Source organism: Notolepis coatsorum, assembly GCF_963971535.1.
Source record: "Notolepis coatsorum genome assembly, chromosome: 16".
Lineage (NCBI taxonomy): Eukaryota > Metazoa > Chordata > Actinopteri > Aulopiformes > Paralepididae > Notolepis > Notolepis coatsorum.
The window spans coordinates 45968462-45985732 of NC_140180.1; the positions used below are offsets into that span (position 1 = coordinate 45968462).

Below are 17271 nucleotides of genomic sequence, written 5' to 3' on the forward strand. Positions count from 1 at the left end.
AGGTTCTTGGCGGTCGGGGACGCGGTCACAGCTGCATTCTCGACTGTGATGGAAAGGTCGGTCAGGGGGGAGGATTTGGCCGGCAGGTGGAGCAATTCTGTTTTGCTTAGGTTCAGTTTGAGGTGGTTGGTCGTCATCCAGGCGGAGATGTCAGACAGACAGGCTGAGATCCGCTCAGAGACGTGGATATCTGAGGGAGGGAAGGAGAGGAAGAGTTGAGTATCGTCGGCATAACAATGATACGAGAAGCCATGAGACGTGATAATGTTACCCAGTGATTTAGTGTAGAGGGAGAAGAGAAGGGGTCCTAGGACCGAGCCCTCGGGTGGCCGACAGGGTCCCTATCCATGACACTTGGTAGGAGCGGTCATTGAGGTATGATGTCAGCCATGTCAGCGCAGAGCCAGCCACTCCCATTCCTGCGAGGGCCGCGAGGAGGATCTGATGGTTGACTGTGTCGAAGGCTGCAGATAGATCTAGGAGAATCAGGACAGAGGAGAGGCCTTTCGCTTTTGCTAAGTGAAGTGCCTCTGTGACCGCAATGAGGGCTGTTTCTGTGGAGTGGCCAGTCCGGAAGCCAAACTGATTAGGGTCTAGGAGGTCATTCTGTAAGAGATAAGCAGTAAGTTGGTTGGATACAGCACGTTCAAGTGTTTTAGAAAGGAAGGAGAGAAGAGAGACAGGACGATAGTTGCCTATGACGGTGGGGTTCAGGGTTGTTTTTTTTATGAGCGGCGTGACTCTGGCTTGTTTTAGGGAGGTGGGGACCACCCTCGAGTTGAGTGAGGAGTTGATGGTTGCAGTTAGGAATGGGAGGATGTCTGGTGCTATGGTCTGGAGGAGTGTTGTAGTCGGACAGTTCGACGTTACCAGTGTCAGGGTCTCGGCTTCTGTAATGGGAGAGAAAGATGACAGAGTGAAGGATGAGATTCTCGATTCAGCATTTGGAATGGGTGGGGGTTGGGAGAAGGAGCTGCGGATGTTCTCCACTTTTTCCTCAAAGAAGATCGCGAAGTCTTCGGCAGAGAAAGATATGGGGGGAGGGGGTGGGGGGGGAGTGAGGAGGGAGGACATGGTAGCATGCAGTTTGCGAAGATTCTTGGCAGAGGCCTCGATCCTATGGTGAAAGAAGGAAGCATTAGTAATGGTTTTGTAGAATGTTAACAGGAGGTTGTGATATGTGTCGATGTCAGCAGTGAGGCATGACTTTCTATACTTCCTCTCAGCCGCTCTCAGGACCTGTCTTTGTTCTCTCACTGGATCTGTCAGCCATGGACTGGGTGGGGAATGGCGGGCAGCAATGGCGTTTGACATAATATAGCTTTCAGTCCAAGGACTTCATACAGGTGTGAACCATTGTCCTAATGGGGATGCTCCTCCCCTTTCACTTGTCAACGTCCATCACAGTAAATGTTTAGTTCAAAACCCATTCCCACATACAAATATCCCTATACACACTATACAAATATCACATATCTAGTGTCTATCTAAGTGACTGTCATCCATAATAATGATCTATTAATTGAAACTGCGGAAAGTCAAAGAGAAGACATTCTTATTTACATATATACATTGAAATATACATAAACCACACATCCCAATCCTCAGTAACCAGTACTGGCCAAACAATACTACACAGGACAGCAGGAGTGTTCCAGTTCTGGTCTCTGTAACCACCAGGCCACCCTCCGGCCCCATATGATGGCATTGCATTCCGAATCCGATTTAAAGTGTTGATAAACCCAAACTCCAAATAATACTATTTACTTGCCGTGTATCCAGTTAGAAAGATTGGGTCAGGATCAGTTGCACACGTATGGCTTGTTCGTCTCATATGCAATGCATGTAGTAAAAATGTGGGATTTGTGTGGGAAGGTATATTCAACAACCTTAGCTCTTTTGTCCCACGAGCATGGAACGTTTATTATTTTTAACCTTTAACCGGGCAGGTCACTTAAGACCAGATTGCTAGGTACAAGGATGGCCTGGCAAGAGGTAATCAGCCTCTTGAGGGGAAAGGGCAGAGAGGGCGGTGTTAAAGAAAGTCCATCCCTCGAAGTGCGTTTTATATTGCATTATAAAGGTGTGAATTGGAATCCTCATATTGGCATATTTATTCTAGAACATTAAGTTCTGCCTGTGAATGCTACCAAGCCCTGTGATCAGAGCACTCGCAGCTGTAGTATCACCAGCTAAATGAAGGAAAGCTACGTTTTTTTCATCAAGTTCTCATCCCTGAGGCGGGCTTGGTGTGCGACATGGAGACATTAAATATGGATAGCATGAAATATGGAATACTATAATATAACACAATCATTTTTTTTTTACAGATCTTTTTATTCCAAAGAGTTCTGTACAACAATGCTTGTGAGAGGATACAATGCAGATTTCCTTTTTACATTTTTTGTAAACAGACGAAAAAAGAATATATATATATATACACACACACACACACATATAATATATGCACACATAAAAAGGTAATAATAGGAAAAATGTCAGTAAAGTGCTAAATAAATTATCACGTCAAAGAAACCCCCCCCCTACACACATACACACACACACACACACACACGACCCCTTTATTTCACATTTTTAAACAACCAGAATATGGAGAAATTACATAGAACCTAATTTAATTATGACATATCCTGGGGTTGATCTTGATAGATAAGCCATTCAGACAGAGACAAATATACTAAAATACAGATAGGGTAGGCTGTAATGTTATGCTAGATTAAACAGTGATATATATGTATGTTGTTGATTTCTTAAGGTGGAAACATTGTGTTTCCTTGGCAACCCTCCATACTTCACGCGGGGTCTCCATAAAGACTATTCAGGATACTATGCTTTTGTGTATGGCTTCTGTTTAGCATTTGTGTTGCAAATATCAAACTCAAGTAGAGGGATCTCTGAGGACTGTAAGAAATAAACCTCCTGCAGGTGGAGGATGAAAGGCAGAGCCCCTGAAAGGAAACGCTTTGGAGGAACAGTTGGCTTCAACCCTCTCCATACGTATTATGTATGAAAGTCATCTCAACTCATCTCAAGTATTAACATCAAGAGTCTAAAAAACCAGTGGCGGCTGGGTGGCGTAGCGGAGATTGCACTCGTCACCAATGCAAGAGACTCCGGTATCGACTCCCCGAGTCAGCGTTGACTGCGGCTTGGGCCAGTCGTCATACTATCTCAATTGGCAGAGGTAGCGGGGTGGAAAGACGATGGGTGGACGTTGTGGACAGCGACTCCTACAGGTCGGTTGGGTGACGCCTGTACAGCAGAGACAGGAAGTAGCGGGGGCAGCGTGAGCCTCCCACGCGTTACTCCTCGCCACTGAGAGTCCGCGCTGTCTGGTGAAAAGATGCGACAGGCTGCCTCCTCGTGTACCGGAGGGGAACCCTCCGCTCAACAGTAGGGGTGGGGGGGAAATCTATTCAACAATATATTTTGAAATGTATGTTATATCAATGTTATATGTTATACCAATGTTATATCAATACAGTATCAATATAAAAAAAATCTTTATTGAGGGCCAGATATCAGTATGGTATTGTGAGTTACTCGTATCGCCCCACCCTATACTCACCAGCACCATGTGACCACGTATATTAAAACACCACCATCTTATCCATTCCACCACCTGAAAATTATCCAATTCCTAAGTGGAGGTATTTAACTTAGGAGTGCATTTACACTAGGGGGGCTACTATTGCATGGCTTCAACCTCCTTAGACAGAGACGTGTTGTGAACAACAAACCACCCAGAAGCAGATTAAGCGGATTGGAAAAAACAGCTTTCTCCAGTAATGACGTGTCGTGTTGTTTTAAACACTGAGCTAATGAATTCCTATCAGTGATAATTCACTAGCTGCAACATTACCGGAAAGGGTAACTGTTGAAGGCAGAGGTTCTGTGTAGGATTGTTAGTAACTGTCTAACTGCATATATAACTGTTCACACTATTAACTACCTACCTGCATATATAACTGTGTCCACTGGAGGGCGCCCTAGGCGGCGACACTCAGGAGTACTACCAGGTGGCGAGTATAAGTAGCTATGTCTCCTCCCACTTCTTTCTCTCCCCCCATGTCTCTCAGTGAGAGAAGACCTGTTGAACTGCTGCTCTTCATGTGAATAAATAAACCACGCCAGTTAAGGCTCAAGATAGAAACCATGCTTCTTGACCACATTATTGTCGCCCTATAGCCGAATTATGTTAACATTGACTTCCTGTGCACAAACTCTCCACACTGCATTTACATTTACATTTACATTTAGTCATTTAGCTGACGCTTTTATCCAAAGCGACTTACTTACAAGTCATCAGGAAGGGCACAACTCTATCAGCTGAGTAACAATGTTCATCAAAGTGTTGAGTGCTACAGTGTAGGTTAGTTTATTATGACAAGTGCATGACAGTACGGTTAGTTAGGGTTAGACTTATTTTTGTATTAATTATTTTTATTTCAGATAATGGTTGAAGAAGTGCGTCTTTAGTCGACGGCGAAAGATTGGATGGGTTTCGGCTGTCCTAACTGGGGTGGGTAGTTCATTCCACCATTGTGGGGCAAGGACGGAGAATAGGCAGCTTCTCCTTGACGACCCTCCCGGAGCTCGGATAGGAGTGGGTCTGAGGCGACCAGAAGATGCAGAGCGTAGGCGTCTTGAGGGTGTGTAGTTAGAGACCATTGACTGGAGGTAGGGGGGAGCGGTTCCCTTTGCCGCACGGTATGCTAGGTCGAGGGCCTTGAAGCGTATTCGTGCAGCAATGGGGAGCCAGTGCAGGTCCCTAAGAAGTGGGGTGACATGGGCCGACTTCGGTAGGTTTGAGATCAGGCGGGCCGCTGCGTTCTGAATGAGTTGAAGAGGCTTGGTGGCAGTGGCCGGGAGGCCAGCGAGCAGTGCGTTGCAGTAGTCGAGGCGGGAGATGACTGTTGATTGGACAAGGAGTTGGGTGGCTTCTTTTGTCAGGAAGGGGCGGATCCTTCTGACATTGCTCAGGAGGAATCTGCTAGTTCTGGTCGTCGCTGCGATGTGAGCAGAGAAGTTCAACTGGTCGTCGAGGACAACACCAGAAGCCCTTGCACAAAAAGATCATTTCAAGCGAGAGCTTCTGGGTTCTCAGTTCATGTGGAAGGTGGCAATCGAGGTAGTGCTTAAAATTAAAAGCCATACATCTAATGTAATAAAGCAATAAACCCAATTTCACAATTTATGCTGTGGAAGAAATGTCTTCAAGTCCAGGTCCATCCAGGTTAAGTGCAGGCTCATATCGGCACTTGACATATTGTAGGGTTTCAGGTGCATGAAGAAAGGCCCATTTAAAATGAATTAAGTTAAGATTAAGAGTATGAAGTCGTAATGCCAGGTTGGACATGCCTTCATTTACATATTCTCCACCTCAAGTGCGCTCCTTACAGGAGACTACATATTTATGTGCGTATTGTGAAGGTTGGAATTGGCTGAAAGGGGTATGTGTATAATTTATTTTTAATAAAATTATGAAGATTATACACACTTCACTGTGCAGTGCTTATGTACAGGTCTGAATCTGCCCCTAAGCCTTGTGTGGTGTTTGTGTATTTGTCACCCAATGTTCACGGTCTGGTGGACCCACAACTTTACTGGGATTTTAAAACAATGAAGCCATAACAATTAATATAAAAATAGTAGTGCTGTCAGGCGATTAAAACAATTAATCTAATTAATTACAGGATTTGTAATTAATTAATTAATCGAATTAATCGCATTTTAATCGCATAACCATTTTATGCCTGATATTCTATATTCTATAATCATATTTCAAATTGCATGTGTCCGGATGGCACAATTCAGTACTGTATCTACAAAACCTTCTGTTTAATCATCTTCCATCTATTAATGTGCTTAGATTTTTCAGGTCTGGTCAATTTGAGCATGGTGTTATTCACAGTCAAAGATAAAAACATTTTTATTTATATTCTCATTTGGTTCATTACAATTTACTCAAGCCTAGTAACAGACACAGTATTTCTGACATGGGAATACATTCCCTGAGATCCATAGATGTCCCTAGAATCAGATACCAAGAACATGCAAATGGACATAAGAAAGTCTGTAAATGTGTATTCTACGTTCTTATGGAATGAATGAGATAAAAAAAAATATTTAAAGATTTTTTTCTTTTTTTTAATAATTTTTAGTTAATTTTCATAACGCGATAATTTGCTGTGTAATTAATTAATCGAATTAACGCGATAAACTGACAGCCCTAAAAAATAGTACACAACAGATGTTAACTTTATCTCAATTACAAGCCATCTAGACAGCATATATGTTTAATATTTGCCATTTACTACTGCTAGATCACATTTATCAATAAAAGTCCTATTTGTTTTTCTGATCAATGGTAAATGGTGCATTTAAATAGTGCTTTTATCCAAAAACACTTTACAGCTTTGTCCCTCACATTCACCCATTCACTCACACCGACAGCAGAGGCAACCATGCAAGGTGCCAACCAGCTCACCGGGAGCAATTAGGGGTTAAGGGAGGAGCAGGAATCGAACCTGGAACTGGACAAAATGTGATCCATTATAATCAAGACATGTTTATCTTGAATAATATAAATGAAAAAAGGTGGAGGCATGTATCATTTATCTTTTAGTAAACATTGAAAACGGGTCCCACAGACCCAAACGCCACACAAAGGGTTAATGCAAATTAAGTTGTGGCACAAACGAGCTTGTCCTCAAAAGAGCAATGCATACTTGAGTGCTCAGACTCAAGTGGCTTTTTGCCACACTTGATTAGCAATTAAGAGCACACTCTGCCCTCTGTCTTTACGACTAATTATGTCATTATATAATAACTAATTGTTATTCATGTATGCAGAGTCACTCCATTGTAAAGCCCTTTGTGTCCTACTCCTACAAAGGCACTATAGGAAAACAGTCATTCATAATTCAATAAAAAGGCTGGCAGCAATTCTAGAGATCAGGCACACAGGTAAAAGTCAGGTTCATCATTATCGCACCCTTTAAATGATATGCTAGGACAAAATACCCTCTCCCTCTCTAGCCTAATGCGTTGGTGACAATTTAACAGCAGATCCTCTGAATAGCCAAACTGTATCTCTGACATATGCGTGACCATCACCACAATGTATTTATTGGTACTACAAGGATGCACTCTCCACTCGCTGTACGTGGTGAACCAGGGCCTTATGCAATCAGGGCCTGAAAGTCAGAGAAAGCCAATTGTAACTGAGGGGTTACAAAACCCTGACTGTATTAAAGATTGTGATAGATTAAACCACTGCTAGGTCTGTACTTTAATTACTGGCCAGACAGTACATCGAATAGATATGGTGGACACTCATAATAACACGGCATTGACAAAGAAATAGTATTTGAGGGTATTTTATTATTATGCAACATTAGGTTACAGAATGAGAATTAGGGTTGCGCTTGTATGGCGAAGAATATGCATAAAGTCAGTCAGTAGCATGAGTCACTGGGAATAGCAGGATTCCTACTATGGGTACTAGGCTGACGCCACCTGGCGTATAATAGCAATTATAGAAGGTAACGCTGGTACCGCCTGGAGACACTGGGTTCCTCTCAGAGTTGTAAGGTCTAGAGGATAGAGGAATGTTCGGATACTCAGTCTGATTCAATGAAGAATAAAGGGGGTTCACGTACAGAAGCCAGTCCTTGTAAATCCAACGATCAGCAGCAAAAGCAATAACTGTAATCCAATGCTCGATAGCAAACGATGATAGCTAGCCAGCCTCTGTCCATGAGGCCAGCCCGAGTGTAAATCCTCACGAGGTTAAATCCCAAACGACAGTGGGAATCAACGATGCTCTTCTCCGGGTAACACGTTCCACAATCAATATAATCCAACCAGTAATGGTTCTGCAATCGCCGCCGCTGGTTCTCCTGTGCACATGTCCAACAGGTTCTCCGACTAGGCCTCCTCGGGTACTGGCACCAATGTATTTAGTCCACGCACCCTGGCTAAGGTCCACTAGCTAACACGAACGAACCGCTGGGTAATGCTACACACGAACAAACTGTGGTTGGCACGATATACAATAAATGAACGACTATTTACTTCACATTAAACTAGGTCGAACTTGACGTTACTGCATTAAACTCTGACACTTTACTATTCCATTCGCACGTGGTTCTCAACGCTCTGTTAGACGCACTGCTGTTCACTTCACTGTTACCGAACACAGACAGACTTTAGACGAACTGGTCACACTGCTGCTATGCGCACCTGCGCCGTATATATACTTGGTTAAGTAGATAAGTGGTTATCTAGTCCCAAACCTCAGTTCTTGTCTGGAATCAATACGCTGTCTCCGGGCATGTTACGACATGCCTGGGCTTGTCTTTGAACCTGACGTTGGGGGCTTGCGGGCTGGCGCCTAGGGCGCTATCCAATAAGGAGAGCGAATATTACTATGGTTCGAACGCAAGTTTAAAGGGATATACCGTGTATATATAAATAATATACAATGTATATAAAACAATAAATGTAGATTCTCAGCTTTAATCTGGCCCTTCACAACACCAATGTTAAATGTAGGATAACATCCCTTTTTTAAAGCGGTTGAATGCATGATACAATGTTTGCTTGCAGGTAAATTTACCTGCATCGAAGTGAAGTTCCACCTGGAGCGTCAGATGGGCTACTATCTGATCCAGATGTACATCCCCTCCCTCCTCATCGTCATCCTCTCCTGGGTCTCCTTCTGGATCAACATGGACGCTGCCCCGGCCAGAGTGGGCCTTGGCATCACCACCGTGCTCACCATGACCACCCAGAGCTCTGGCTCCAGGGCCTCTCTGCCTAAGGTGAGTCTGGAGACTAGAGGGGGAAATGCGGGGCTAAGATTGACGTGACGAGGGTCTGGCTGCCTCCCCTACCGTACAGCTAAGCTGTAGTGTGTCGGTCTAATGAGCTAGAATGGCAGCTCCTATGTGACCCCAGGTAGTATACGCTCTATAATCTGTCTGTAGGGATTGATTGAATTGCAGATACTTCACTTAAGCGGTCAACTGACGATGAGATAAACAACTGGAGAACCTCTCTGTGATCGGTCTAATAAAATAACAGCTGTTCCAATGAGAACAATATCTGTCAGTTGCAAAACTCACAGGAGCCCTTCTGTCAGCTACTGTACGTCAAAGAAACTCAATGGATTGTTTGAATCTTGTTAGGCCCAGGCTAATGTAACACACACACACACAGTTTGGGGTTCAGCGCATCCTTTTGACAGTGATGGTGGACTACTACACCCTTTGGTTGCCGCTCTGCCTCTAGATTAGTGTTGCACTGTGAGGACCTTTCTTCACACTATGTTGACCTGGAGAAGAAAGGTCTGGCAGACCCATTAGCATTTGGGAAGAGAGGTTGTTTGGATTTCTTCAACCAATCACAATCATGTAGGGCGTTGCAAGACTCAAGGGTCGAGAGATGGTGCTGTTGCAAAATAGTACAGAAGGGGAGGAGAATTCAGTTCTGTCACCCTCAAACAAACAACCTGCCACCCTCAAACAAACAACCTGCCACTCCCAAACAACCTGCCACCCCCAAACAAACAACCTGCCACTCCCAAACAACCTGCCACTCCCAAACAACCTGCCACTCCCAAACAAACAACCTGCCACCCCCAAACAACCTGCCACTCCCAAACAACCTGCCACCCCCAAACAAACAACCTGCCACCCCCAAACAACCTGCCACCCCCAAACAAACAACCTGCCACCCCCAAACAACCTGCCACCCCCAAACAAACAACCTGCCACCCCCAAACAAACAACCTGCCACCCCCAAACAAACAACCTGCCACCCCCAAACAACCCCCAAACAAACAAACTGCCACACCCAAACAACCTGCCACCCCCAAACAACCTGCCACCCCCAAACAAACAACCTGCCACCCCCAAACAAACAACCTGCCACCCCCAAACAACCTGCCACCCCCAAACAAACAACCTGCCACCCCCAAACAAACAACCTGCCACTCCCAAACAACCTGCCACCCCCAAACAAACAACCTGCCACCCCCAAACAAACAACCTGCCACACCCAAACAACCTGCCACTCCCAAACAACCTGCCACCCCCAAACAAACAACCTGCCACCCCCAAACAACATGTCACCCCCAAACAAACAACCTGCCACCCCCAAACAACCTGCCACTCCCAAACAAACAACCTGCCACACCCAAACAAACAACCCGTCACCCCCAAACAGCTCTAAACGAGTGTCAGTAACGCACTGCTCCACTGAACTAAATTGTGATGCTCACAGGCATCTCTTGATATGTTGCTTCTGACACGGCTCTCCCTAGCATTCTTCACTGTGACTTCACTGTGATGAGTCAGCTGCCTGTGTCTTACTGACTCATTACAAAACTAGGACACCACCAGGGATGTGGGTCATTAGATGCCGGGGCTGAGGGATCGACGGAGCGGGTAACGCCCCCCCCCCCCTCATTATTCCCACCATCGGCCTCCATTGATCGGTCATTGATGACCCTGTGACCCTTGTTTGTCCTCTCAGGTATCATATGTGAAGGCCATCGACATCTGGATGGCAGTGTGCCTGCTGTTCGTCTTCGCCGCTCTGCTGGAGTACGCAGCCGTTAACTTCGTCTCCAGGCAACACAAGGAGTTCATCAGGCTGAGGAAGAAACAGCGGCGGCAGAGAATAGTATGTGTAAATCACACACACACACACACACACACACACACACACACACACACACACACACACACACACACACACACACACACACACACACACACACACACACACACACACACACACACACACACACACACACACACACACACACACATACTGTACACATGGGCAGAAACACACACACACACACCTTCACACAGACATACTGTGAGCTACATACACAACCACACACACAGACAGGAATTCGAAGACGTAAGCACTAGAAACTCTCTCCCACTCACTCACACACACACATTCACATTCCTAATTACTCGTTGCTCATTTTGAAAGTAAGATTGTTACGTTTTACTCACTGGCAGCAGTAATTTGTTACACTATTCTTGTATTACTTTTCCGTTACATCCCCCAGAATTGGCAATTGCTTCCTTTCTTACCCTCTGTGTTCGGTGCAACATAGGCTGCTTGGCCCGTGCGCTTCAATGATCACGTCAGGGTGGCGCACGTTATGCAGGCTGCCACAGTGTCAGAGCTGCGCTCAGCTAGAGCATTGTTTCCAGCGGAGGACACAGTGCCCACTGCCTTGAAACCCGGCAAGGCGCAGAGCACCACGCTGCTGATTTGAAAGCACAGTAATTGAAAACCTGCCGTTTCTTTTCCTGCACAAGAAGTGTGGTAACTGCTACAGCACAGCTGGCTCAAATTGAAAAATAACACGCTTTTTAAAAAACCTGTTGTGCTGTGTTTGAAGCAGGTGTTGGAAGAGATTTGAGGTTGGATGTAGTGGAAAACAGAGGAGGTAGGGGATCCTCTTGCATTAAAAAAGGATGAAACAGCGTTCCATTCTACCCAGTAGGTCTCATCCTTTTTTAAGTCCCCACTCTTGACATTGGATTTTCTTAGTGTACAGCTAATAGCCTTGAGCGCAATTTGGATAGATTACAGGTCAATAATAATGACAATAATGATAATAATTGGGCGGATGGGTGGCGCAGCGGACATTGCGCTCGTCACCAACGCAAGAGACACCGGGTTCGACTCCGGCTGTCGGCGTCGCCTCCGGCTTGGGCCAGCCGTCATACTAACTCAATTGGCGGGTAGAAGTCGATGGGTGGTAATCTGGACGTTGTGGACAGCGACTCCTACAGGTCGGTTGGGGGACGCCTGCACAGCAGAGACAGGAAATGGCGGGGGTAGTGTGAGCCTCCCACATGTTACACCTCGCAAATGAGAGTCCGTGCTGGCAAGTGAAAAGATGTGACGTGTATCGGAGGGGACACGTGATGCAAGGCTTCTATCCTCCCTACAACCGGCCAGTGAGGGGCATATGCGAGCAACGTTCAAGACAGCGGAGGGGAGAATTGGCACAGCGGGTAATTTGGGATGGGAGAAAAAATAGAAAAAGAGGAGAAAAAGTGGATAAAAAAAATAATAATGATAATAATAATTATGATGATGATAATGTTATAATAATAATAACAATAATAATGATGATGATGATGATAATAATGATAATAATTATGATGATAATATTATAATAATGATAATAATAATAATGATGATGATGATTATTATCATTATTATTATCAGCATCATCATCATCATCATCATCATCATCATCATCATCATTATTATTATCATTATTATTATTATTATTATTATTATTATTATTATTATAATAATAATAATAATAATAATAATAATAATAATAATAATAATAATAATAATAATAATACTAATAATAATAATAATAATAATAATAATAATAATAATAATAATAATAATAATAATAATAATAATAATAATAATAATAATAATGATAATAATACATAAATAAATACAAATATATTTAAGAAGTGCTTTTCATGAAACTCAGACACTTTACAAGAAAATGAAATCAAATAAAAAAGAATACATAGGAAAAATTACATTTTAAAAGAAAGTTAAACACAGAATCAAAGAACTGAGCTAGGCCAGGTTTGAAGAGTTCTGAACAACTTCCTTTAGCAGGGCTTTGGCAGCAGAACTTGTGTTATACTTTCACTTGCTCCTGTGTGGACTGTGTGCTTCAAACAGCCCATAATGATTCACCACATTACACTCTTATGAGAGACATAAAAGCATGTAGCCCAAAGTGAGAGGCATTAATGAAATAGAGAATTAACTCTCTAGAGGAAAAACAAAAGGCAAATATCAGGTGGTAGTGGTACAAGGAGCGGGACACACTTCTGGTAAAATCCCTGCTGTCCAGGCAGGGGACTCAGCAGATTTACTGTGCTGCTCCTGGACCACAATCAATAAAGAGGGTGAAAGTGATGGTCTACAGGGGGAAGAACTCAGTTGCACTATTACTCCTTAGTGAGGAGTTTCGAGTTGTGAACTATCCATCTGGAAGGTAGGCTATCGATGCGAGACCTGACATGTAGCGCTAGAGAGATGTTGTGAATCTGACAGAGTGTACTAAGCACACAGACCGACCAGGTTTAATCGATACACTTTCGAAAGCCTTCAGCTGGGCTTTGTAAAATGCTAGAGGATATTTGCACTGAAGTCTGAAAACCGTATGTATAATGTATGAAAACCGGTGCTATTTGTACTATTTTCAGTCGATTTGGAATGAGGACCATGTACTGAAGTACGTTCAACTACATTATAAATACCGTGGAATACACAACAAAAATAAGGGGGGAAAACATTGAATGATGCTTTAGAGCGGAATTTTGCTGATAAGCTAGCATAAAATTGCTAGTGTCCAATGATACCTCTATTTTCATTCTAGCTTTTTATTGTTTAAAATTGCTCTCTAAAGCACCTAATTTAATCAGTCTATTCCACATAATTTGCATGTGGTTGAGTGTACATGGTCGTCATTCCAAATGATTGAAAATCTTAACACATAGGATAGCACCTTCCATTTCACAGTGGCTGCAGAAATAACTTGCACTAGTTCCTCGAGGATATTTCTCTCCGCCTCCAACGCTAATTCCCTGGGCAACAACCGTGGCTTGATGTATTATCGCCCTCTCACAACTCTTTAACTTAAAAGCTAAGTAGCGTGGCTTGTTTTCCATTTAATTCTACACTGACATGTTTTATGAATTTGAAGTGTGCATCTTTAATCTCTTTATTTTTGGCTTGGGGCAGGTAACTGAATTTGAATGAAGCGAGGGGGGATTTCTTGCATCCAGCGAAAAAGGGAAGGCAGATTACCGCCTGGGACTAATTCAATTTAGCACCAACCGGGCTGATGAAGTCTTGAGACTTCCCGCTACTCGTCATACACAGACTGACACAAAATGAAAGGGTCAGTAACTATTCTCTGAATGTGTCTGTGCCTTCCTTCCTTTGCCAGTCAACCTGGGAGTGTGGAGTCAGGCACTGGGAAAAGTGAATGATAGGCCTGCTAACAACTGGACACACAAGGCCATGAATGGACACTGCAGTGGCTGTGCCAGGGTGACCCCTGCTAAACCCTGTGTCCACCCTGACCTTCAAACAACTGGACACTGCAGCCCCCAAAACTCAATGTACCCCGTCACGTCCACCCCAAACCTGAATTGTGTTGGAACCTCTGACCCCCAAAACCAAATATTCTTGCCCCGACATCAAATCCTCCTTGACCCGCCATCATGTCTCAAAAGTTCTTCTGTGCTTCACTCCGTCCCTCTGTGAAACCTGCTTTGTGAGGTTGATCTGATTAATATAATCAGAGTCCCTTGTGTGTCTTTTAGGTCGCTTTATATAGTTCAGTAGACTCTGTGCAGTTCAGGGGTGAATTTGCAACATTGTTGCATTTTTCATTAGGTTTGGTTAGCTTTCACACTGCACTTTGTCACGCACACACCAAACCTTCTAAACAAAGCCATGTTATCACGCAGGTCATCTTTTTATTGGACATAATCACATACCTGCTGACATTATGCTGTGAAAAGGGGGTTTCAAACTTGCAGGAATGTTTCTTTAATTTCCCTCTGAGGCTGATAGAGGCACTGAGGATATACGTTTTACTCTTGGTTGCCAGGATGTGCAGGAATAATTAAACGTAATGTATGAAGGGGATAAGACTTTGCAAAACCCATAAAACGTCATAAATGAGCTCTCAATCAATGTTATACCATAACCACAGAAACTTAACTCAGCGCCCACACCTTACTGGGGCCGTGGGCACAGACCAGAGACAATGAGTGCCATCGTTAATGCACCATTAGACTTAAGCATATGATGTACTACTGTGTGGTTTAGAGGGGATAATTAAGTGATGATAAAACCCATTACCCCGCTGTTATATTGTGCAATTTGTCTTTTGGGCAACAGATAAAACGGTTAGTCCCCACAATTCCATTCACAGCCTTCAAGAGCAAGAAAGGCAACTAGTGCTTTTGTTTTTCAACCTTTATTTTCCCAGGGTAGATTCCCAGGGCATGTATGCTCTCAGCAATGCCCTGCTACACATCCACACAGGGTGGCAGTGTAGAACAACCATAGTCCTCTACTGTTGGTGACTGAGAAGGTCCACTGGAGCAGTTAGGGGTTCGCTGCCTTGTTCAAGTTTCACTCGTTCACTTCTCCAAACAAGTCACAAGCTTGCTTCTCTAACAATTAGGCCACCGTACTCCAGCACCCGTTTGATGACGAGGGGTCGACGCTGGCTATAAGAGACTAGCCGGTTGCCAAATGCCTGCTGTTAGCACCTGAGCAGAGGTTAGACGGACCTGATGGTGAAAGACTGCATCAAAAACGAGAGTCCCAAGGCACAGTAGTTCATAGTTGAGACCGGTATGTAGCACAGCATTATTGGTGGGCCTTTGACAGGAAAGGGTTGCCTTGCTAAGTCTGAGAGAGAGAGAGAGAGAGAGAGAGAGAGAGAGAGAGAGAGAGAGAGAGAGAGAGGGATCAGTTTGCTCAGAGCACCTCACACTGACTACTAATCACCCAATTTAGATCCCACATCTCCACTTACCCCTGCCAAAGAGAATCTCTCAACGTGTCAGAGGACTGTCAGTCTTGCGGTGCATGTCTATTAATATTCTCTTCAGACTGAGGGAATAGGCTCTCTCACTCAATGTGGGGAAAAGTGCCCTGCCATCCATCAACATAAAGCCTATTGTAAGTTTTTTGTCGAGACCATGACTTTTCACTAATAGTCACTTTGAGAGGTCTATTGTTGCAGAACTTTGTGGGTGGGGAGGGGGTGCATGTCCTTAAACTACAAAAGAGAGATGGAGGTGAATGTTTTGACCAGCTTCCATAATTAATATCTCCTCCTAATGAAGAGGTTCCTTCTGCTGCACTCTCCGGTTTCGACAATGCCTATGTGGGGCAAAATGATAGAATAAACTCAATACAACAAGGGTATTGGCTGGATTAAACGCCATCCCTCACAAACTGAATACAACAAGGGTATTGGCTGGATTAAAACACCATCCCTCACTAACTGAATACAACAAGGGTATTGGCTGGATTAAAACACCATCCCTCACTAACTGAATACAACAAGGGTATTGGCTGGATTCAAACGCCATCCCTCACAAACTGAATATAACAAGACTCAGCAGCCGCCATCACCCCAGTCATCACACACATAATAAAACTCTCCATAAAACAGGGACACATACCCAAAGACTTCAAAATTGCGAGAGTAACCCCCCTGCACAAAAAGGGCAGCAAATTGGACCCAGGCAACTACCGCCCTGTTTCTATTCTTACCTCCATCTCGAAAGTCATGGAAAAAATAGTATACGAACAGGTCGAAAAGTACCTCGCGGAATTCCAATCTGGCTTCAGAACATCCCACTCCACTGACACATGCCTTCTCTATTTGAATGACCACATCAAACAAAAGGTGGACGCGAGCAAATACTGCGGCATGGTCATGCTGGACCTACAAAAGGCCTACGACACTCTCAATCACTCTATTCTGATTGACAAGCTAAAAGAAATTGGTTTTGATAGTCTATCAGTGAGCTGGATGCAATCCTACCTGGAGGGGAGAGAACAAATGGTGGAGGTAAACGGTACCCTACCCCCCCCCCCTCCCATAGCCCTTTCACACCGGCAGGGCTCTGGTTCTAGCTCCAGCTCCGTACTGGAGCCTCTGAACCTTGGTGCTCTCTGGCGAACCGGCCCGCGTTTACACCTATTTAAGCAGTACCAACGTTCCACCGTCTCTGTCATCAACAGGGGCCGTTACTCAGGCGGCACACACGCACTGTATACGTTTGAAATTAATCGTTCCAGCAAAGTAGGCTTCTATTATTCGAATTACTTGTTTTAATGGGTATCATAGTAGTAAGTCCTACTGTAGAACATGACATATTAGCATGACATCTGATTTATTAATGCCAATACTGGACGACAAGCACAATTGGCACTTGACAAGCGTAAATGATGGATTAGTCACTCACAGTTAACGTCGGATGGTTTAGCTCAAATGATTAGTGCGCTGCCTGTGGATCCTATGGTCCCAGGTTCAAATCTCTTGGTTACAAAAAAATAAAAAATTGTAACGTTAATTAATTTATCCACTCTGGTTGGATGGTGTATTGTACTTGTGCTGTACAATGACAA

At 44.1% G+C, this 17271-nt stretch overlaps 1 protein-coding gene across 1 annotated transcript in view; it reads left to right on the top strand.

The window, feature by feature from the left end:
* The window catches only part of glra4a (glycine receptor, alpha 4a), a gene marked incomplete at its 3' end in the record, with an annotated part of 112742 nt that overhangs the window by 92702 nt on the left and 2769 nt on the right, over positions 1-17271 (top strand). Inside the window, exons 7-8 of the mRNA XM_084332192.1 lie at positions 8635-8849; positions 10564-10713. Coding sequence (XP_084188318.1) covers positions 8635-8849; positions 10564-10713 — 365 coding nt within the window. The remainder of the gene's footprint in view (positions 1-8634; positions 8850-10563; positions 10714-17271) is intronic.